We start from the raw sequence: 22,206 nt of genomic DNA on the forward strand, positions 1-22,206 counted from the left end.
TGGGTTTGCCTTATCTTTTACCAAATATAGCCAAATGAGCTCTGCACCAAGTAAAAGATACTCGTAGGAAGTGACGTTCTGCGGTGCTTTATGTGATGCGCTGGTTTAATCCGTTTGTGCTTATTTGACAGCTAACCTCTTTGGGGTGCCTCAGCCTCAAACTCTGAAATCTGATGAAGTCTAATAAACAAACCTCTTCTATCAGGAGAGGGTGCATTGCCATTACCCAAGCGAGAGCTCTCCAGCTCGCTGCCAGACCTCATGTGCTCACCCACCGGGAGACAGGCTTCAAAGGTGGGACGAAGTGACTGGACCAGTGAGTTGGAAACCTGCTGCTAAGATCCTTTTGGCATGCACCAAGCAGCAACACAGCACGCCACCTCTTTGTTGTTTTGCTAGAGTTTGTGTATTTGCAGTGGGCCTGATTTCTTTGGATCGGGCACTAAAATGCTTATTTAATTTCCCAGGGCTCTGTCATCAAGGCTGGCTGCGTTTGATACAGTTGAGTGTTTTGTCAGGCTGTTGGCTGTTCTGTCAAAGGCAAACTATAAATACACACGTGTTTCCGCGTTTCCCTATCTCTCGCTCTGTAAGAGGAAACGGGCTTGTTTTCATGTGATTAGCAGGCAGGGGAACTTCTGAGAGTGACACAGCTGTGCTGTAAAGAACGCCAGCCCACGGACTGCGCTGCAGAAGAACTTTCCTGCCAGTGCTGATAGACCCGAGAGCTGGATTGCCTGAGCCATGGAGCGAGAACCCATGCGCATCAGGGAGGGCTACTTGGTTAAGAAGGTAAGTGAGCAGGTTTGGACGGAGCCGGGGAGGAACTAACTCTGAACAGGCTGAGGAGGTGTAGGAAAACACACTTGGGTTTCAGTTATTAACAAAATGATTTTTTTTCAAAGAAGAAAATGCAAATGAACAGAATTCCTTGAGCAGTAAAACGAGGTGGTGTTAGTGATTATAGAGGTACTTGCTAGCAGTTATAAAGCATTTTGCATGTATCTCAGATGTACCCTTGGATCAAAAGATTTGTGTTTTTATGAAGTAACCTAATGCCTTTAGTGGAAGCTTGGCAAAACAGGTAACAGCTTGAAATGGCCGCAGCCTACTTGATTGAGCTTAATCGCTGAGTTAAACATCAGGGAAGCCTAGTGAGATTAAAGAGGTCAGATCACCTTGGCCTAGAGACAGCGTGTGGGGCCACAGACACTTCCCTCTTTTGCGAAGGTAGTTGCTTTTAATTTTATTTTTTTTTTGCCCCACAGTAACTTCTGCTCTGGAGTCTTTTGCGGTGGAGCCCATAGGGTAAAGCCTTGACTTTCATTTAAGTCCTTAGTGAGATCAGTCTGGCTGAAAGCAGCCACACTAAACAGCGTCAGTCCTGGAGCAAGAGACGAGCTCTCTCCTGTGATGTCTCTGCTCATCCAAATGAGAATTTCACTCATTAGAACAGCTGGCTGGAGGGATCTCTTAATACGGGACTGAGGCCACTCCTCAGTCTTATTTCCACTGATACTGAAAGGAAGTATGTTCATAAAGTAATCACAAAGCTCCAGTGGTGCTGTCATGAGGAAGGAGACAAATTTGTGCTGTGCAGGTTGCACATCTCTAGTTCCTGATAGATAGAGCAAGCGGCTCACGAGATGTATATTCCTCCACGATAGGGCAGTGGCTGGAAACCTGGACACTGGGACAATCCCAGACTGTGTGCCTGCTGGGTGTGCTGGGGAAAAGATGCATACAGATGTGCCAGCATCAGTCCCTCATATTCCTTGGGGTGCTGGGTCCCCAAAAAGTGTTTCTGTGCGGTACTAATGCAGTTGCTGCTGGGTGCCATTGCAGTGGTGACAGGGAAGTGGGAATTGTGGCCATTTCCCGGAACAGCCTCACAGGTGGCTCTGTCCTTCACGGGTGAGCTGATGCTGGTGGTGCTGAGCAGCAGCATGCTGGAGGGAGGGCTAGAGGGCAAAAGGAGCAGAAGGTACAGATCAGACGGGTACCAGCTGTTTGATACATCAGTGAGGCTGCTGTGCATCCCACAACCAGAGCTTCCAGCAAGGATGAGCATGCTCCTGATTAACCTTACCTGTTAATTATGTACTCTCCTCACCTTTATGCCTGTAAAGTGAAGCCAAGGATTGGACCTCTCAAAGGAGTTATCCATGCGGCCTCAGCTCTCTTTGCAGGGAGTGAAAACCATTTGTCACTGACTTTGTCCTGGTATTTACATTAGACTGGGGACCAGTGCTGTCCCTGGGGGTCAGTGCTTTAGCTGGGACAATGTGACCTCCAGTAAATGTGGGTTCAGACTTCAGTGTTGATTTAGGTCAGCTTAAACCTCCATCTGTATCTTTTGTGGACCATGTGTCATCTTCTGAGCACAAGAAACAGTTAATTTTCAAATCTTGTAGTGCCACAGATGCTATAAAAAGAAGTCGTTCTATCAAAGGGAAGTTGCATGTGTTTTTAGGGTGGCTGGTGATTTCGGAGGGTAATTCCAGCAACACCCATCTGTATGTGCCATCTTTGGAGGGGATGTGACAATTTGTTTTTCAGTCCAGGAAAATCAAATCCAGCACCCTGCTTGCTAGGGTTTCGTGAGATGTTTTAGATGGGAACAGTGTGACCCTGTTTGGGTTTGTTTGCCGGTGGTGTGGATCTGAGACTGCCCGTCTGACGCTGCTCTGTGGTGGCTTCCATTGGCAAAGCGTGTCGGAGTCTGGTCTTCAGGAAGTGTTGGACTTGCCTCTTTATGAGCAGAAGTTTTCTAACCTGTGGTAACCCCACACGAGGAAATTGCAACAGTTCTTGTCTTGGCTCATCATTTTAATTGAGTTCTTAGCAGAAAATCAACCAGTGGGTAGTCTGAGCTCTGAGAAAATGGTAAATTTTTACGGCTTATTAAGAAAAAAAAAAGTGAGAGAGAAAAGAAAACAGCAGTAAACCCATATGTGGTACTGAGAGGAGGCGTTTTTTTAGTAGTTCCCTGTTTAACTGGGTGTCCAGAGAACCCCCCGGGGCAGTGACTTTCCTTTGGAAGATAACATTCTTTTATGGGGCACCTCTGAGGGCCGCAGAGGCTGGAAGCGGGTCCTGCTCTTAATGAGAACTTGGCTGGAGGTTTTCCCTCCCCACCCTGTAGTTGAACATAAGGTCTGAGTCAGAGTGCAAAAAGCCTTTCTTGGAAGGTAGGGCAGCCAAAAAGGCTGTGACAAAGGGTTCATTTGGAGAATAATAACAATAATAAAAAAAGACTCAGCAGGTTTGTGCCCTGGTCACTTCTGCAGGAAAAAACATAATGCAAATGTCGCCTACCCCTGCTCAGCTCTCAGGTTTAACCAGCCGAAGGCAGGCAGTGGCACAGCACCGCGGGCTGCCTTGCTGCTGCTGCCTGCAGCTTCAGTGGTGCTCAGCTGCCACACTGGGAGAGGACAGGGATGCTGTGCACGGAGCTGTAGGGGGCGGCGGAATAAATTTAGGTCTCTCTTTGTAACAGAAGGAGCAAGGCAAGCCAGTATTTGTGATGAATAGCCTCTGATTTGGGGCCCACAAGTGTTGGTTGTGTTTTGGTAACTCTTCAGAGGAACTGTTGGTATTGAGCATGTCTAAATGTTCATTTTCCCCCTGCGCTGGGCACCGGTGAGGCCGCCCCTGGACCCCTGTGTTCAGCTTTGGGCCCCTCACTGCAGGGGGACGTGGAGGGGCTGGAGCGTGTCCAGAGCCGGGCAGGGGGCTGGGGCAGGGGCTGGGGCACCAGCCTTGTGAGGGGCGGCTGAGGGACCTGGGGGGGTTGGCCTGGAGAGGAGGGGGCTCAGGGGGGGCCTGATCGCTCTCCGCAGCCGCCTGACAGGGGCCGTAGGCAGGGGGGGTCGGTCTCTTCTCCTGGATAACGAGCGACAGGACAAGAGGAAACGGCCTCAAATTGTGCCAGGGGAGGTTTAGGTTGGATATTAGGAAAAATTTCTTCACTGAAAGGGTGGTGAAGCATTGGAGCAGGCTGCCCATGGAGGTGGTGGAGTCACCATCCCCGGGGGTGTTTAAAAAAACCCACATAGATGCAGCGCTTAGGGACAGGGTTTAGTGGTGGGCTTGGCAGTGCTGGGCTAACAGTTGGACTTGATGATCTCAAATGTCTTTTTCAACCTAAATAATTCTGTGATTCTATGATTGGGCTGAGCAGTAAGTCACCTGGGTGTCGGGAACTGTGACTACTTTTGAAGCTGGTTGCAGGCAGGTCCGGAGAGGTCACCTAGCTGGAGTGCAACGGTCTCAGTAATTCTAGCGGTTAATTGTGCCTGACACAGAGAAACAGGTCGTTCCTCTCGGAGTCCCTGAAAGTTTTGCTGTGTGTTGTACTATATGTAGGATCCATCCCTGTCTTTATCTCCGTATTTCTCACATCTAACAGCTGTGTTTCAGGAATAGGAAGTAAAAGCTTTAAAATAGGAAATGAAGCATTTCTATTCCTCACCACAGCAGCTGGAGATCTGTGGCCTCAGGCCCTTAAACTATTCATTACTCTTACAGTTTGTTCTTATATGTCTAGAAATCCTCCAAGATGTGTGCTTTCTTACCAGCCAGCCAAGCCTCAACAACGCACTGTACTGTAGCATCAAGCCTCAAATATAGCACAGGATGCCCAAGTTAATGAGACAGTCCTAATGTGCTAATTCACACCCTGAAATGTTGAGGATCATTCATGATATTGCCACTATGTCATCTTGAAGACAGCGGTTGGGACTACCTGACACTGGAGAACCACCTGCTCAGGCAGGCAATGCTATTTTGGGAAAACTCATGGCTGGGGTGACCGCAAGGGGAAATTAATGGTGGTCAAAAGAATAGCGACAATATTTTTTTTCCCCCTCCATCGTAAGGTGGGTGGGGTTGTGGTATGTTCCCCTTGAAACACTAACTATAGAGTTCCAGGCACTCCCTGGAAGGTTGTATCTTAAGTGCATATCATGTGAGGAGTGATTTATTGACCATAATATACACGGTGATTTATTGATGCAGGGCAGCATGTTTAATACCTGGAAGCCAATGTGGGTCGTGCTCTTAGAAGATGGAATTGAATTCTACAAGCGGAAGGCTGACAACAGCCCCAAAGGGATGATACCACTAAAAGGAAGCTCTATTAACAGCCCATGCCAAGATTTTGGCAAAAGAATGGTAAGTACTTCTTTTGTAACAAAAATTGATGGTATACTTAGGCTCCTGGAAGCACTGAAGGGGCAAAAGGCTTGGGGTTACAAATTCCTTACACTCATCATAGTGGCAATTCTCACTTGTCTTAGAAGATCACAAGCAGGCTTGGACCTGTGTAGTATTTGAAAAGTGTGACTGCTCAGGAAAAATTCAGGATACTTCCAGAGGAGCAAATCAGAAAATGATTTTTAATTTTTTTTTTTTTTTTTAATCTCTGAGTCTGTCAAAGAGCAAAGCTAAATTATGTTGCTGTGAGGACGCTTAGCAGCTGAATGGTGCAACTCTTGCATTAAATATAAATCTAGCTGCCACAGAATAAAGGTGTGAGAAACTATTTCATACTCGGTGGAAGCATTTATTTATTGTCCAAGAGCAAGGACTGACTTGCTCACACAGGAAGGAAATAAATGCTGTGACAAAAATGGCCAAGTAAAGCTGTATTCTAAACCTTTTTGTTACCATTTCGTAACTACCCGATGCCACACGCTTCAGATTCATGTGGTCTGTGTTAATGACCCACTGCGTTGTTACTTGTAGGGCTTTTGCAAGTGACTAAGAGTCTAAGTCACTAAGTGACTTGCAAGCAAAAAGCAAAACTGATTTAGAGAAAGTACTTCAAATGCTGCCTAGACATTTGGGATCTCTAATGTCAAGGGTAGCAAACAGACAGGCTGAGGTCCTGGTGCCCAGTGAAACACACAGGTCACTGTGTGCACAAATTCTGAGTCTTATTTGACAGAAAATAAGATGCAGGAAGATAACTGTACAAGCCAAGGTATTTTGTTACAGGGTTCCTGAAAAACATTTGCTGGTAAAACAGGGTTTCTGGTATGAGCAAAGAATCATATCTTTAGTCAGTCATTTATGTCAGCAACTCAGTTTCATCAAATAGGCATTAAAGCCCCAGGAATTCCTGCGACAAAGGGGTCCCCCACAATCGGGAAGATTATCCAGTTACGGTTTAAAGCAATTTACTGCAAGGATGCCTGACTAAAGATAGTCTTTGAGAGCATTAGAAAAATACAAAGAAAGTAGGAGAGAGCAAGCTGCAATTTCTCATATGAGTAAACTGAGGAGAATTATCCTTGCCCTTAGGTTTTGTGGTAAGCAGAGTCAGGGTCCCTGGTGTCAAGTTTGAGCCTGCTGGCTTTCCTTTTCCATTCCTTTCTGCTTTTCTTTCTTCTGCTCCTTTCTTTCTTTTTTTTTTTTTTTTTTTTTTGTTGGTTGTTTTTCTGCAGACCCCACATTTATATGGAAAAAAAATAAGTTGATTCTTAGGGAGTCTTTTTAGACTTACATCTGTTAAGAAAAAGAGTCTCTTAGAGTAAAAGCTGTCTTTAAGGCAGTACAATAAAAGGATGGGGTAGAGAATAAAGTTTGTTGTTAATCCTGTGCTGAGTCAAAGAAGTTGTAGATGGCTGCTTCTCCTGGGAACAAAATGCTTTAGAGGGCCATTACCTTGGAAATCCCACCTGGAGCAGGATCAAGAGCTACCTGCTCTTCCTGGCTCTCTCTAGGTACTGGGAGTTGTCCACAGGAGGAGACTGTTACCATGCCTGGAAGGAGAACTGCACGATCATGCATTCCCACCCCATGCCCATCATAGGTTTTTGCTCTCTGAGCTGGCAAGGGAGATTGTCCAACTGATCCTGAAGGGTTTGACTGACTGCTGGTCAAGCCCATTTACTCTTCCTTATTGCTGGCAGCTCCTGCCTGAGCCGCTGGTGGGCATGCCTGGGAAAACCTTACTGTTTAACCCCTGCAGCTTTGGATCGGACCTCCTGCTTCAGCCAGCGTGGCTGTGTGGCACTGCACTGCCTGGGCACCAGCTGGGAGCTCTTTGTTACAGCACTTGGCTTCACATCTATTGCAAACCATTAATAATAAAGGTGAATGAATAATTGCATCTAGGGACTAGAGCACAGGGCAGGAGCATTAAACAGCCAAAAAAAGGAACAGAAATTAAGTGTATCTGCAGACATTTACTTCTAATTCTGCCGATTATAAGCCATGTTCCTACCTTATCTAATTAATATGCCTCAGCACAACTCTCCTTACTCTATACATGAGGTATAATGCATGGGGAGAAGGGTACTATGTTCAAGAGTATCACAGATCTGACATTATAATGGTAGAAATGAAATTTTTCTCACAAAGCCTTCCCTTCCAAACAATTTGGGGCAAGGCGAGGGCATTTGGTTTTGTTGTCATTTGTTTTTTAACTCCCACAGAGGCACTGACATCAGTATTGGTCTATGGTAGCTGCCTGGAAACGTCGGTAACAGTAATGCATTTAACAATCGTGAAAAGGTAATTCACCAGCGTATGTGCATTCATATTCTACAAAATAGGCAGAGAGGTCTGAAGGATCTGGTGCCTCCTGAAGAGAGATTCTCACCTGTTGAGGATGTGGCAGTTTGCAGAAGCGGCATTGTCTCTGCATCGAAGGGTGATGAAGTCTTTGAGGATCGTTCCTTCGACTGCATTGAGTTTTATGTCATGCTTTGTTTTACATTATGAGTTTACATCTGGAGTTTTGCATTATGTTTCATTGTAGTTGGTGGGGCCTTTTCTGAGGGAGAGTAGAGTAAAAAGGAAGGAGCTCAGACCTGGGGGCTGAGGCACCCAAAACACCTTTTCATAAATGAGACCTGACGCAGTTTGCTGAAGTCAGTGGAAGCAATCCAAACTATTCGGCAGGTGCTGGAGCAGATTCTCCTTACTGAGTCGGTGAGGTCATTCTGCAGGTCCATGGACTTATAGCCCTGGCTATGTATTTTCGCTAAAAATTTGAACTGTTCCATAGTCAAAACTGCAACACACCATCACTGGGGTTGTTCTTACACATAGTTACTGCCCGATATGATTAAACCTAAATTTCTACATGTATTCCTTGGAAATGTAGTATATAAAGTATATAAAAAATGACTTTTGTATCTTAGGTTTTACAGCTTTGCTATACTGCTGAATCCAATGCCTCTGCATTCCGTCCTGCTTTCTCGTTGGTCACATGTCAAAACATACAGTTGTTCTGTTCCCGTTCTTATGGGAATTACTGTGGTTCTTAGTGGTTTGAATTCATTTACTTCATATGGCTAGAAATGCGAGTATAATTTTTAGGACAGAATTTCTGTAGGGTGAGAAGTGGGATAATTCTCATTAGGTCAGTTTTAAGTGCAGTCTCACTCACCTGACCAGTGTGGAGCAGGGACTATTGAGGACTGCTCGGAATTATTTAGCACTGTTTGGAGCAGGGACTGTGGAGCCATGAGCAGGTTTTTATATTCATCTGGTTAGATTTCAGCTTTTTGAATCGGCTTGTGTATCTGCATCAGGACCTAGCTGAAAACCTCAGGGCACATCACCAGCACCCTTTGCTTACTAAATCATTTCCAAAAAGTAGGTGCTGAGGGGAAAGGGAGCAATCCTGGATTTGTTAAACAAAAATAGCCTGTTCAGAAGAGGCTGCGACTGCGTATTTTGAGATTTTACTTCAAAATGCATTCACTGCTCTTTGCTGTTCTTGATCTGAAGTTTGATCATGGCTTAATGTGATGTTAATTCTGCTATACTTGTGCTTTCTCTGTTTCCCCACGGCTTTTCTGTGGATAGCATTATCATGTGTGCTTGCTTATAGTCAGATTAATTTGTCCTAACTTAAGCTATTTAAAATCGTGGTGTTTAGTTTGGTCTAATGGTCTAACTTTCTCAAAAGCACAAACAGATACACATCATCAGAGGGAGACTTGGTCACTTCTAGCATTGGAAACTCAACCTCTTCCCCAGTTTCAGAGGAAGCCTGGATGTCCAGCTTAGTGACCTAGCTTTCTAAAAGCTACATTTAAGAGAATTTTCCCAGTCTCCTCTGTACTGGGAACAAAAACACTTCTTTAGTATTTATCTATATGTTGCTTCTCAGCTCTTCAGCTTGAAGAATGCTGATCTTCCCTTTGCTAAAAACTTGCTTTAATGCTTTGATATTTTGTTCTGTTAATCTGGTGTGTTAGCGTCACCCTTGGATATTGGGATTTGGAGAGATCTGTCTGTTTTCTTTGCACATGCACCATACATTGATTTTCAGGATGTAGCTCTTTACTGCATAATAGAAAAGGTGGATATTGCTGGAAATGCAAACAGTGTCGGATAAGAAATGGTCACATTCTGTCTGAAATGGAGTTTTGAGGACTCGCTGCTTTGTACATTTGAAATCTGTCTTCCATGAAAGCCAGCGGGACTTTGCACCATTTGAAGGTGTCAGATTTTTTTTCCATTGGCAACAATCTGGAAGATGCGTATTAGGGATGTTCAGAAATGTGCCATTTACAAACAGAAGCTTCAGGAGACTCATTCAGTGTTCTGATCTAATTGCTATAGGTTCACTGTGCGCTGCTCTCTGACGATAGTCTCTGCTTTACTTGCCCTCATATTGCTGTGCTGTTTGCTTACTGATTAGCCCCTTGTTTTTAGATGCCTGCTGAGTCAGAACCTGTTTTATTTATTCTAATAAAACTACTTATGTGGAACTATATTTTAGAAGAAGTGGAAACCGTCTTGACTGAGCAATTACATCCAGATTTTCCATCAAAAAGATCACTGAATGAAAACGAGATCAAACTGTGAACTTTGTGGTTTGGTTTGTTGTTGGTTGGGTTTTTTTTCCAGGCTGGTGTTATTTTTTTCTGCTTAGAACTACCTTTAAAAGATCTTTTCTCATTTTTGGGAAATACAGACTTTCCATTGTTTCTAGTGCGTTTAGGTAGGTAGTGATCACAAGGTTGTGACAGCCAAGCATTGGATACATCATCTCCCTACCAAGCCCCTGAGGCTTTGCTAGGGTGCAGATGTGTTCAGCTACTCTCCAGTGTGACTGTGACCTTTTTTTCCCTTATGAATCAGCAGCTAAGCAACACGATGTGGGTTTTTTCCCTCCTTCAGACTGACCACATTGCTATAAACATCAAGATGAATTTACACCCACCCTAAACCTGCAGGGGCTGGGCACTTCAGCCTTTCAGCTGCGTTGAACTTCCCAGTCAAAGTTAAAATCAGCAGCTATATCAGTGCTACTCACCTTGGCTGTACTGACATCACCAGGATTGCTCATAGGGAAATAACAAAAGGAGCACTGACCTGCACTGCCGCCTTTAGGTTTTTCTTCAGAGTGTTTTTTTTTTTAATTTAACTGTGCTTCTAAGGCACTTTCCATAGTCCCTTAGGCACGGGTAGGCTGTATGTTGTGGTGGTGCTAGGTTAATTGTGCCCAACTGGCTACACCAAAGTAACTTTTAAAAACCCATCATTTATCATTCCAGTTTGTCTTCAAGCTCACTGCAGCCAAGCAGCAGGACCACTTTTTTCAAGCTGCCTACCTGGAGGAGAGAGATGCCTGGGTACGGGATATCAAGAAAGCAATTCATTGCATAGATGGAGGCCAAAGGTTTGCCAGAAAATCCACGAGAAGGTCTATCAGACTGCCTGAAACAATCAACCTGAGGTTTGTTCTCCTAGCTCTGCTCCTCCGTTTCCTTCCATCCACAAACAGTGTGCCAGGTCTGTAACCTTGGTCTGGGAGAGCTGTGAGCATGCCTGCCCATGCTGCCTCTCTGGTTTCACTGGGTCCTTTCTGCATGACTAACAGTTCCAGAGCGTACAATGTGGCAGAAATGAGCTAGTGATCAGAACTGGGAAAAGCATTTTTAATACATCATCTTTTACCAAAACATGCTGATTTATCTAAGGATTTTGCTGATGAGATTTCTGAGTATGCTGCAGTGCCAAAGGAGACTCCAGCCAAAGTGTGATTGTTCCGGGAGAGGCATTTTTATACAATATATAATTTATTGTAAAAGTATTTTAAACCTTTTGTTTGCTCTCCAGAGAAACGCTGATGTTAGCCTGGTGGTGCCTGCCAGAGGATTTGGAGCTGGCAAAGGAAGGAGAGGAGATACAGGGCACACACAGGAAGCCATCTGTTGGTCAATGCTTTAAAAAATTAGGGACAACTTATTTTTTGCCTCTGAGCGAGCCTGCAATGCTCCTTATAGGACAGTAAAACAGCCCAGGGCCAAGATGCAACTAAATCTGACTTCACAGGCTTCGGCAGAGGGTCACCCTGACTGACAAGCCAAAGGACTTAACCTCTGACATTTAATATTTGTCCTTCTTGTTATTCCAGAGCTCCAAGGAATTAGAATTCTGAGCAAGTGAGAAGTGGGTGGGAGGAACAAAGTCACACCAGGGTTCGCTGAGGTTACTTAGGGCCTCTGAGAGCGTGTGGGCTTTGGGGATGTTAGTGACAGGTTTTCTGCTCGGCCAAGGACCTTTAGGGGAACACAGGGGCCCTGTGAAGGTGCCCCAGCGGTGGGCGCTCCTCCGTTCGTACGGCAGGCCCCACACGTTGTTCCAGTCTCAGAATACGGGGGTGTGCAGGGCCGTTTGCACACTCTCCCCTCTGCTCCTGCAGCCGTGACAGCCACGTAGTGAGGCCTCCAGGCCCGGCAACGTCAATTTTTCAGCAGATTAAAGTTAAGCTATAGTACTGCAGAGAGCAATGTGCCAGCAAAATGTGAAGATCCCCTGAATGACAATGATATTATTGTACGAACTGGCTAAAGCTTTTTATTTGCTAACAGCTTTTGTGGTTCTTTTTATGCATAGCGCTTTATACCTCTCAATGAAAGATCCTGAAAAGGGAATAAAGGAGTTGAAGCTGGAAAAAGATAAAAAGGTGTTCAATCACTGCTTTACAGGTAAGGAGCTCTTGTCTCTCTTTTCCATACAATGAAGGGAGCAAAGGGCCAAGAGGCTAAAGATAGATAAAACAGCGCTAAGCTCTGTAAAGCACAGAGAAGTTTGAAAGGAAAACCTGGGAGATGTTTTCTTGATCAACACAGGAGGTGCTCAAAGGATGAGGCTTGGAAAAGTGTTCAGTTATGGCCATGGAAAGCAAGAGGGGAGGAGGAAATCTAACCAGTGCCAGAAAGTTTGAAGTAGATCTTTGTAGAAAGTCGCATGAAACACTTAACTACAAAAGAGTTATTCCTTTCTGAACTTTTCATCAACAAACTGTGTCACATTGTAATTCCTGTCCTGCTCCAAGTCAAGTCTGTGAGGGCACGAGTCGAAAGTCACCCTGTGATGACAGCACTGTGTCAGTAACACAGCAGCCTGGAAGACTGGCTTCTCCAGGCTTGGCTGTCCTTCATACCTCCCCTGTCCCCGAGGCTTCCCAGCTCAGCCCTGCCTGCCCTCCCAGCTCTCCGCTCCTCTACAGTGTCCAGGAGTTGTGCTGGCCCCTGCCATCAGCTGGATCAGCTGTACCTCACTGGATGACCCCAGCATCCTTCCCGATCAGCTCTGCGTTGTCACTAAGAACATCTTTCAGGAGGTTGATGAATGGATGGAATAGGCTTGTTGCCTGTGTGTTTTCAGGCTTCGTCGTGTCTGTCTTGGGTTGTGGCTGATACTGTTTGTTCCTTTGTAACCAGGCACCTCTGTGATTGACTGGCTGGTGTCCAGCAAATCCATCCGAAATCGCAAAGAAGGTCTCATGCTTGCCTCGTCCCTCTTGAGTGAAGGCTACCTACAGCCTGCAGGGGACACGTCCAAGGCTGCTGCCGAGGGACTCTCAGACACCCCCTTCTTAGATCTCAGCGATGCCTACTATTACTTCGTGAGTGTTATATTCTGGGGTTTTTATTGTCTCACACTTACTGATGCTCTGCTTTTCTCATGCTTCTTATTGGGTTTCTTAAGTGTACCGGAGGAAAGATTGTACAGAAACGGAGAGATCCACGTTAATTGTCTTTCCCTGTGTGATTCTCAGAACAAAATGGCTCACTTGAATATTTGTAAGCAAGATTTTTTTTTTTTTTTCTGGCAGACTTCTAAGTGTGAACTGAGTTCTGAGCTCAAGCTGGGTTTTTTAACTTAGACTTTGTTCCTGGTAATTTTACCAGTAACCAGAATTTAGTAATCAGTTCCCCTGATGATTCAGTGGAAGGGAAGAGAGTAATTCATTATCATGGGGCTTCTCAGGGTGGCACAAGCTATAAAACCCATTTTGGTGCTGAGCCATCAAACCTGACTTAGTGTGTATGTACACGCACGCACTCACACACACACACACACAGAGCTGTACAGAGGGAAGAAGCAACAATTTGTAATACCCCCCAATAATGCCTGTCCTGGGTAGCTTACCCAGCCTTTTCAATTTATTGCTTCGCATTCTGTGGATTGACTTGAAGAACTTGCAATATCACAATGATAGTCAAATTTTTTTTTTTTGAAAGATATTTGGCTTATGAACTCAAGTTAACAAAAAAGTGCGCCTTCTGTCAAGTAAAACGCTTGAATATTAGAATTCTGTTTATATTTACCACATAGATCACTTGACTTCAGTAAAATGACTTTACCATTACTTCATTTGTTTTCCTAGAATGTGTCTGTGCTAGGGAGACTTGCCCTGTGCAGCAATGGAAGCAGAGACATTGCTGGTGAAGGTAGCCCTGTGGCCACCGCAGTTCCTGGCTACCTGGGACACTTCTCGCAGCCCACGTGCACTCTGCTTGCTTCCAGCTTCTTTCTAGTTTGATTCCACACCAATGTGGCATGAGGAGGCCACAGCAGGCCAATGTCTGACTTGCTGTCATGCAAGTAGGCAGCACAGATGTTTGCTCTAAACCGTACAAAGGGTCCCCTGCATTTACATCATTTGAACAGTGTAAAGTTTCAGTAAGTAACGTCACAGTTTATCTGGTGTGGAATGGACACGACGCGTAGGTCCTGAGACAGCCAGTGCTCAGTGCACACAGCGCAACATCACAGCTATAGGAAACTGCAGATTTCCAAAATTAGGGGTAGTTCTTGTTGGAGAAGACAGCCTAGCTGAAGAGCATTTCTTCTTCCCAAATTCTAGATGGTCGTAATGGGCGGAGGAAGAGAAAGGGTGTGTTGGGTGCAGGGATGGCCAGCCTGGAGGGTATTGGCTGTGCTGGCATTGCTTCATGTGAACTGCTGTCTGTGCATTTGAAAACCTGCAACATCATGGGATTGAGGCAGTCTGTCACGGAGGGAATGTGACACCAAGAATCACGGAGAACGGAGACACTGGCATAAACACAGATGCGCCAGCTCACTTCAGATGCCCTGAGACCCATTGGTGTAGTCCTACCTCACTCTGAAATGCTTCCGTGGTGACTTGGAGAGCTCCTCAACCTCACCGGGAGATTTTTCCAGTAAAAGGATTGGTTTTCTGGGGGGCAGAAAACAGGGTGGAGGGAGGCCAAAGGGAAGGCAGATTTGTACATGTACATTAACACGCAGCACCTGTGTAACTTCTGAATTTTCTCTTGTGGTCCTGCAGCCTGACAGTGGGTTTTTCTGCGAGGGAAATTCTAGTGATGATGATGTAGTCCTGAAAGAAGAATTCAGAGGCATAGTAGTCAAACAAGGATGTTTGCTGAAACAGGTTAGTATTGAACGTGTTCCATCCTTACACTGAGATGATGTTGCATGGGTACAAGATTAGTCTTTTATACCTCAAAGCTTTAGAGAAGAGAGAAACTAGCCTATGCCACCTCCCCATGTGACAGGTTTCATCTCTGTCCCTCTTGCTTTTGCACAAAGAACACTTGCTGTAGCATGGCATCAGGGCTTTTGTCCAATGTTACAAGATTTATGGCTCTTATTAGAAAATAAGATGGTTTATAGTTTTAACCAAGAAAGAGTGCTAGAGCAAGAGATGTGACAAGTCAGTGATACGATGCAGAACTGAACTTAGGTAAAAAAGGCTGCCAATCCGCTGTCCCTCTGACACACAACCGGATTCAGCTGCCAGTTTTCACAGGCTTTTTCAGCGCACCTGAGCAAAGGAGTCCCTTCAGTCACCAAAGTTTCATCCTGTCCCCTTTGTAAGATGGAAGATAACTGTGTACCTTCATTTCCAGCAAAAGTGTAAGCAATACAGCGAATGCCATGGTAAAATCCTTACTTTCTGAGGCCATTGCAAGCAGATATTAGTAAACTGAAGGCAAGACCAGAGTTCTTCAATGAATAGAATAGGTCAGTAGGAAGGGACCTGCAGTGACCATCCAGTCCAACTGCTTGCCCACTTCAGGGCAGACCAAAGGCTAAAGCATGTTATTAAGGGCGTTGTCCAAGTGCCTTTCAAACAGTGACAGACACGGGGCACCGACCACCTCTCTTGAAGCCTGTTCTGGTGTTTGACCACCCTGTCTGTAAAGAAACGTTTCCTAACAGCAAGTCTAAACCGCCACTGTTAAAATATTCCTTGGGAGCCTAAGGACGTTTTGGTGGTGCTCACTTGTGTTACTCTTGCTCAGGCGGATTACTCAGAAGCGATGGAACAAATCAGATGCACGTCTTTCTGCCAACTTTTACCCTGTCACATTCATGCCTGCCTAGTTAGTACAAGCTTCCTTGCTAACAGTGTAGCTAATTGAGAAACCGGTATTTTGAAACACTGAGAGGAAGTGTTTGGTCACCCTCAGTGACTTGTGGATCATTACTTGGAAGTGTCGCTGCTTCTGCTGAGAATGCTTTCAGCAGATCTAGATTTCCCCCACCCATCACTTCAGCCTCAAAAACAGGCAATAAGGCATCTGCGTCCACATCGGAAGGTGGGGGTATTTCTGCTTGAGCTTCTTGGCCATGAACCCTCTCCTGGGTGCCTAGGCCAGATAACCCTTTGGTGGTGGTGGTGGTTGTTGTTGTCTTTGCAGGGAGAGAAGGACCTTTGGCTCGTTCTTGCCAATAGTCCAAGGTACTTTCCTTGCAAGGTGTTTTGCAGCCATTTTCTGGCAAGCATTTAAACCCAGTTCTCCCTGACCTCATGTGAATGTCATAACTACCAGACTATGAGATGTGTTTAGAGGAATCTCCCATGTTGAGGCTGTTCTGCTTTGTACAGAAAACAAAACAAAAAAAAACAAAAACAAAAAAAAAGAGAGAGTGAAACCAGTATGATAGCCCAGTTCTTGCGCAAATCAGTGGGATGCAGAAAGGCCAGGTTCAAGTCCTAATCTGGTGAATATTTCCTGTCCAAAATATTCAGCTTTTTCCCTTTTGTATTTGCCTGTTCTCCCATGTGTGGGTAAGGTGACTGCAAGTGCTTGCAGGCAAGGCAGTCCATGACATTCCTGGTTTTGAATTTTCCTAGGGACATCGCAGGAAGAACTGGAAAGTGAGAAAGTTTGTTTTAAGAGAAGACCCTGCATACCTTCACTACTATGATCCTGCTGGAGTAAGAGACATTTGGTTTATTTCCCTGTTTGTTTTAAAGCCAATGCCTTGTGGAAGTATCTGAGTGGAGGATTTTCACGGGCATGCGTGATAGGGGAGCCCCAGCAGGACGGTAGGGCTGTTTGTGCTCACACGGCGTAGCCATCCTCAGGAAAAGCAAAGTGAAGGATGGTTGCTGGGGCTGCCAAGTCAGGGTGGCAATTGCCACCCAGACCTGGGAACAGGTAACACTGAACTGTGCTCTTATCTCTTACCTGTGATTAATTAGAATTAATGTATGCTCTCACCTGATTGAAATGAACTCGGTCATAAGTGCAGATGGACACAACAGGGACGTTTTGCAGTTTATAACCGAGGTATTTTCTGTGTCAGGCTGAGACACGGCATTTCATTTCTTGTCTAAGTCCAACAGGTCAGACCCCACCCTAAGAAAGGAAGGAGCATTGCCATGGGCAAAACCTGCCCCCCAAAAGCTGGCAGTCGGGTAGATTCAGCCCACAGGTTTTATCTCATCCTGCGTTGCTGCGGGAGCGGTGCCGTTGCAGGTTACAGGTGTTTCATGCCACACTGTCCCCCTCGGCAGCCTAGACACGTGGAGAATCAACACCGTGGAGTTTCTGACCCCCCTGCTCCCAGCCTGCTGTTCCCTCTCCTGGCAGCCCCTCTCGAAGGGCTGAGCTGTCAGTTTATAGGGGTTGCTTCTTTGAAACTTCCGCTGACAAAAATGCATCTTTGCCTGTTCTTTAACTATCACTGTCCTGAAGTGCCCACGAGGCCAGATTGTAAATAAGGGTGTAGCTGCTCTTGCTGCTTGGTTACAATACTTCTAAGATCTACTCTTTTTCTAACTAACGTCCTTTTTCTATTCACTGTGACAGCAAAAGAAACATTACAGTTGGCACAAGGCTTATCTTCCTCTTGTACCTTTGTTCAAGACATGCTTAACACTCTGCAGATCCTGAATTCCAAATCCCCAAACAGATTTCCTAATTATTTGTACATCTTCCCCTTATTGCACCCCCCGCTCCGTGTCACGTACAGACCGAGGGTCCCCTGGTTTCCCAGGTGACATACCCAGTCGGCAAACGTTTTTGTATCCATCTGGGAGCCGTAGCCAGATATTCACAACTGAGCAGTTCCAGAAGTGTTGCATTTCATTTTGATTTCGTGTCCTCACTAGGGAGAAGAACCACTAGGAGCAATTCACTTGAGAGGCTGCGTGGTGACAGCAGTGGAAGACATGCCAGACAGTAAGGAACCATGTTGAATGAGCTGTGTAATACGTTTTTTGTACATTCTTTCAATCTGCCTGAAATCACAAGTGGCTTTTTACTCAGAAGCAATCCACGTGCAATGATTCCGTAATTTCTCTAGTAACTAGTCTCTCTGTTGCTGTCTTAATTACTGGAGAAGGACACTGTAAGGACAACAGGGTTTTGTCAGTTGTTTAGACAAGACTTGTCAAAAGGATGACACCATCCCTGTGTTAGGATAACTGGCCTTAGACAGAGTAAGCAGAGTTTTCTTTTTTTAGTTGATGAATTCGTGATGAAAGCTTTACATTAGAAGTGGTTATGCCAACAAATTATTACTGCCCACGCTCTGTTCCCTCCCCAAATGAGAAGTTGTGGGAACAGCAATGGTTAAGCATTGCTGCAGGGAACAAGAAACACGTTCCACGTGTTCTTCTCTCCAGGGGAGAGGCCATCACACCCAGCAGAAAAGTCTGCTGGCATCTCAACACCTGCGTAGGCTTTGCCAGCAGGTATGAAAAGAACCAGGGATTCTGGATGTGGCATGACCTTGAACATCTTGGGTTTGGAGCTGACAAGGCATGGGAGGGTTTGGGGAATATGACCTGTCTGCAGGATTCCAGATCCTTCCGTGCTTGGAGATTGGTTAACCAGAGACTCCTGAAGGTGAAATGTGCAGAATTCACGGGTTGTTTCTCCAAGAGGGAGACCTGTCTCATGGGCTCCATCATGCAACCTGTCTGTGAAGGCCCAACCAGGCGCTGCTGTAGAAAGGAAAGGAATCCCCTTACAGCCTGTAAAGGGAGAAACGTTGTAAATGCAAGACTTTATTCTGTCATAGCTGACTTCCTTATTTCTTCCCCATAGCCAAGAAGTATGATGTTGACAACATCCTCTTTGAAATCATCACAGCAAATGAAATCCACTATTACTTGCAAGCAGCCTCATCTGCAGAGCGTACAGAGTGGATCAAAGCGATTCAGGCAGTTTCTAGGACTGGGAAATGAAGATGACCTGCCAGCGAGAAGACAGACAACTGAAATTAGTTGCTTAAAACAGGGACTTTAACATTTCACTGAGAGAAATCACTATCATCCAGAAAGGCATCCTAAGGCTCGTAGGATGCGGGTGAGGGCGGGTAGTAAGTTTTAATTCTATAGTGGGCACAAACAAACTAACATTTTTCCACTGGTGTGATGGTAATATTTTACTCAATGATAGCATAATCATATCTTTCCATGCTGCCACAGCTGATAGAATTTCACCATTAACAGGGGACAGAGTCATTGTCACTGACTATAAGCGAGAAACTCCAGTAGTCACCTACCATTCAGCCTGTCTCAGTATCTTCAGATATTTCAAAGTCTTCCCAAGACAAACTTGACACTTTCTTCTTTACCCAATCTTTTTACTGCTTGTTCACCTATACAAGTAATGCCATAGATGTAAGGAAAGAAATCCATTCACTTGGAAACTTGGTTCACTCCTTTATAATCCTTCAGTGTTAAGGAAGGGAAGACGGCAGGCTGCTATGGAAGGACCATGTGGAAAGCAAGTACAACTCAATGACAGTGGTATGAGGAAAAGTCCCTTCCCCCAGCATTTCAAACTCAAAGTGATCTCAGTTCAACATTTTTTCACCTGATTTTGACCTTTGCTAAATTTATCCACAAGAATCTGCCCTAGTGCCATTGTTTCCCTTCATTAAGGGCTCCAACGCAGTTGTTAGGGTGTCACGTACTGCTGATTTGACTTGTATGTGAGTTAAGAACCTTACAGGAGGAGGGAAAGAATCCATGGGTTGGTTACTTGATCTACTGGTTGAAGTGGTTTTGTTTAGCTTTTTCTTTTTTTTTTTTTTTTTTTTTTTTTTTAACCTCTAGCAACATATTCAGTCCTTGGTTCTGTGCCTTAGTAATATGAGAGAAACCTTATGCTTGCTGTAACTGAAATAAACATTATTATTTGACAGGGTCAGTTTATCTGATCAATCCTTATATTTTTGTCTGACTGTATCAAAGTCTTAACCTTTAAGCAGGACTTGAAAGTCCAGTTAATGTCAGATTCCGCACATAGGCTGTTCCTGATGCAGACTGAGTGCAAGTAAACTTCAAAACTTGTAAAACTATTTGTAGATCTAATAAGGTACCTTATTATCCTTATCCTTAAAAATTCTTATTTAGATTTCTTCCGTCTAAAAACAAATCTAAACGCAGCTAAAGCATCTCTTTGATTCTGCTTAATTATACCTGTATCTGAGCTAGTGAGCCTGCAGGTCTTTTGCCTTAGTATTGCTTATCACAAAGCAAACACAGCCTTGCAGGGGCAGTGGGCTGGCAGGCACCGCGTCATCGTCATCGTGTCCATTTAAGACACCGGAGGCAATCAGCTCCTGGCAGGCATTTTCTGTATCTCATGCAAGCTGACAGAATCACGGAAGCCTGGTCTGTCCTTCTAAGGAAGGAAGACTCATGGCAAAAAGATACCCAGTTTGCTTAGCCTGCTTTCTTGATAATTGCTTTGTGGTTGCTGCTTTCAGAGCTCCCCAACTCAAAAATACCCTATGACACAGGAAAATAGAAAAAAAAAAAAACCCACCACACAACCAAACAGAAATTTACCCAGCTTTGCAGAGGGATGCAACTACCAATTTTTAATAAAATGAAAAAGTTTTAGCAGTCTTTGACCTTGTCATTTCTCCCCGTGCCCAGCCAGGGTTACAGCTGCCCGCCTATGAACAGTATGTCCTCTGGCAGATGGTGCTGGTCAGTGTATTTGTGGAAGAGCTCTGATGTTTGTACCAGACTGTGTCAACAGGGTCTCTGACACAGGTAGTTACTTTGAAGCTAGATCACAAGGGTTTGTAGGTGTCTTATTCTTGGTGGAAACAAGAAGATTGGAAATTTACGTCTGATGCCTACCTACATTTCCACCTATCAATGCTTTCATTTGTCTGAGACTGGTACTGGGAGTGACTCCAACTGTTCTTCCTTTCAGTCAGGTTCTCATGTACTCCTTGACGTCAATAACGAGCTCTACATCCCAGGGTGAATGTGCTCTAGCCCATTTCCAGACAAGGCCTGACAAGAAAACGAATACGTTTCATGGACCTCTCTTTCTCTCTGATAAGCTCTTCACAAGGGATGCGCTGGGGACCAGGGTTATTTTGGGGCTAGTTTTCACAGGCATTTAGTTTCCTAACACATGCCAGTGCTTTTGAAAATCAGAGTAGGTACCTGAATTGCCACCAGCAGCCTGACCTTAGAAACTGTGCAAGGGATGATGACAATCATCACAACCCTTGAACTGAGTCAGAAAAGTCGCTCGGGAGGGAGCTACCAGAGCTGAGACAAGGGGGTGTGGGCTACTGTCATAGATGTCTGTGTACAAGGGAAAAAAAATTAGTTTTACATCACTACCATTTCTAGAGGTACTAAATAGATCTTGTCCGAGGCAATTTAGTATTAAAAAGCAACTACGAGTCTGTCACAGATTATGAGGCCAGCCTAGTACTCAGAAGACATGGAAGGGAGGTGGCATGTACCCTGGGTACTAGCCCAAGAGAAGAGAAAGCAGGCCTGGTGCAAGGAACTACCCATCGAAAGAGGAAAAACAGAAGAGCAGACCTTCATATGCCCTGCTTCCTCCATTTGTTTTCACCCTTTAACTATTTAAATCACGCTGCTTCTACGTACTCAGCACTTACTACATCAACATCAGTTCCTTTTTTACTTGTAACATGAATTAGTCTTTCTTCATAGAATAAAGGACAACAAAATAAACCATTGTGGATAAGGACTATATTTATAATATCCAATTACTGTAAGACTTGTATGATCTACTATAAAAATCCTCTTAGGTTCGTGTTTGACTTACCACATCTTACAGTGAGGACTTTTCCCTCCCCTGGAACGTTCACTCCGTGCTTATTACAGTCAGGTTTTCAGGAATGTTTATTAACCATCCACCCATAAAAACACCCATGTAGACATGGAGCTCCTTTTGCCGTGGTTTAAAAGAAAACAGGACAAAGCAAACCACACACAGCAAAAAAATAACGTCCAGGAGAACTGCAACCACCCAACGAGCTTCCAGGTGTTAATTCTTGGTATAATGCTGTAAACACCACATCTGGAGGGAGCTCTGTCTTAGCCTGTCTCTAGCAGTGGTTTCCAAGAGCTGTTTACTTTCCCTGCTAAATGTTTTCAGAATTAAAAAACATTAGTATTATTTTGTTGCTAAATGTAGTTATTTTGGTGTGTTCTTTGCAGTGTGCCGTACTTGCTTTTTATTTGAAGGAATCGTTAACATAAAGTGTTAAAGGTTTACTGAAAATGTGGTTTTGGTAATAGAGCAGTTAATTAAGAAATCTTTAATCAAAGTTTGTTCATGAAGAGGAAAAAATAGTTAAGGTCTCTGAGGTATGATCTAGTGTATACTGTAAAATCTCTCTTTTAGACCAAGTTTTTTTTTGCATTCT

General features: G+C 44.7%; 1 protein-coding gene across 1 annotated transcript; it reads left to right on the forward strand.

Moving 5' to 3' along the window:
- Window positions 1-138: 138 nt before the first annotated feature.
- PLEK (pleckstrin) lies at window positions 139-21,956 on the forward strand. Its single transcript, XM_037392117.1, has 10 exons — window positions 139-294; window positions 627-792; window positions 5,020-5,175; window positions 10,524-10,705; window positions 11,869-11,960; window positions 12,699-12,883; window positions 14,576-14,680; window positions 16,391-16,474; window positions 17,654-17,723; window positions 18,594-21,956. Exons 2-10 carry the CDS (start codon window positions 745-747, stop codon window positions 18,731-18,733), a joined length of 1,062 nt encoding a protein of 353 aa, XP_037248014.1. The 5' UTR covers window positions 139-294; window positions 627-744; the 3' UTR covers window positions 18,734-21,956.
- Window positions 21,957-22,206: the final 250 nt, after the last annotated feature.

The sequence above is a fragment of the Falco rusticolus genome, chromosome 6 (assembly GCF_015220075.1).
Source record: "Falco rusticolus isolate bFalRus1 chromosome 6, bFalRus1.pri, whole genome shotgun sequence".
NCBI classification, from domain to species: domain Eukaryota; kingdom Metazoa; phylum Chordata; class Aves; order Falconiformes; family Falconidae; genus Falco; species Falco rusticolus.

Bases quoted from the DNA above. Each gene is read 5' to 3' on its own strand.
- PLEK (XM_037392117.1), top strand. From the start codon at position 745: ATGGAGCGAGAACCCATGCGCATCAGGGAGGGCTACTTGGTTAAGAAG. The intron at 5,176-10,523 runs GTAAGTACTTCT...TTATCATTCCAG, and splicing joins AAGATTTTGGCAAAAGAATG to TTTGTCTTCAAGCTCACTGC. The intron at 16,475-17,653 runs GTAAGAGACATT...TGTCCTCACTAG, and splicing joins ACTACTATGATCCTGCTGGA to GGAGAAGAACCACTAGGAGC.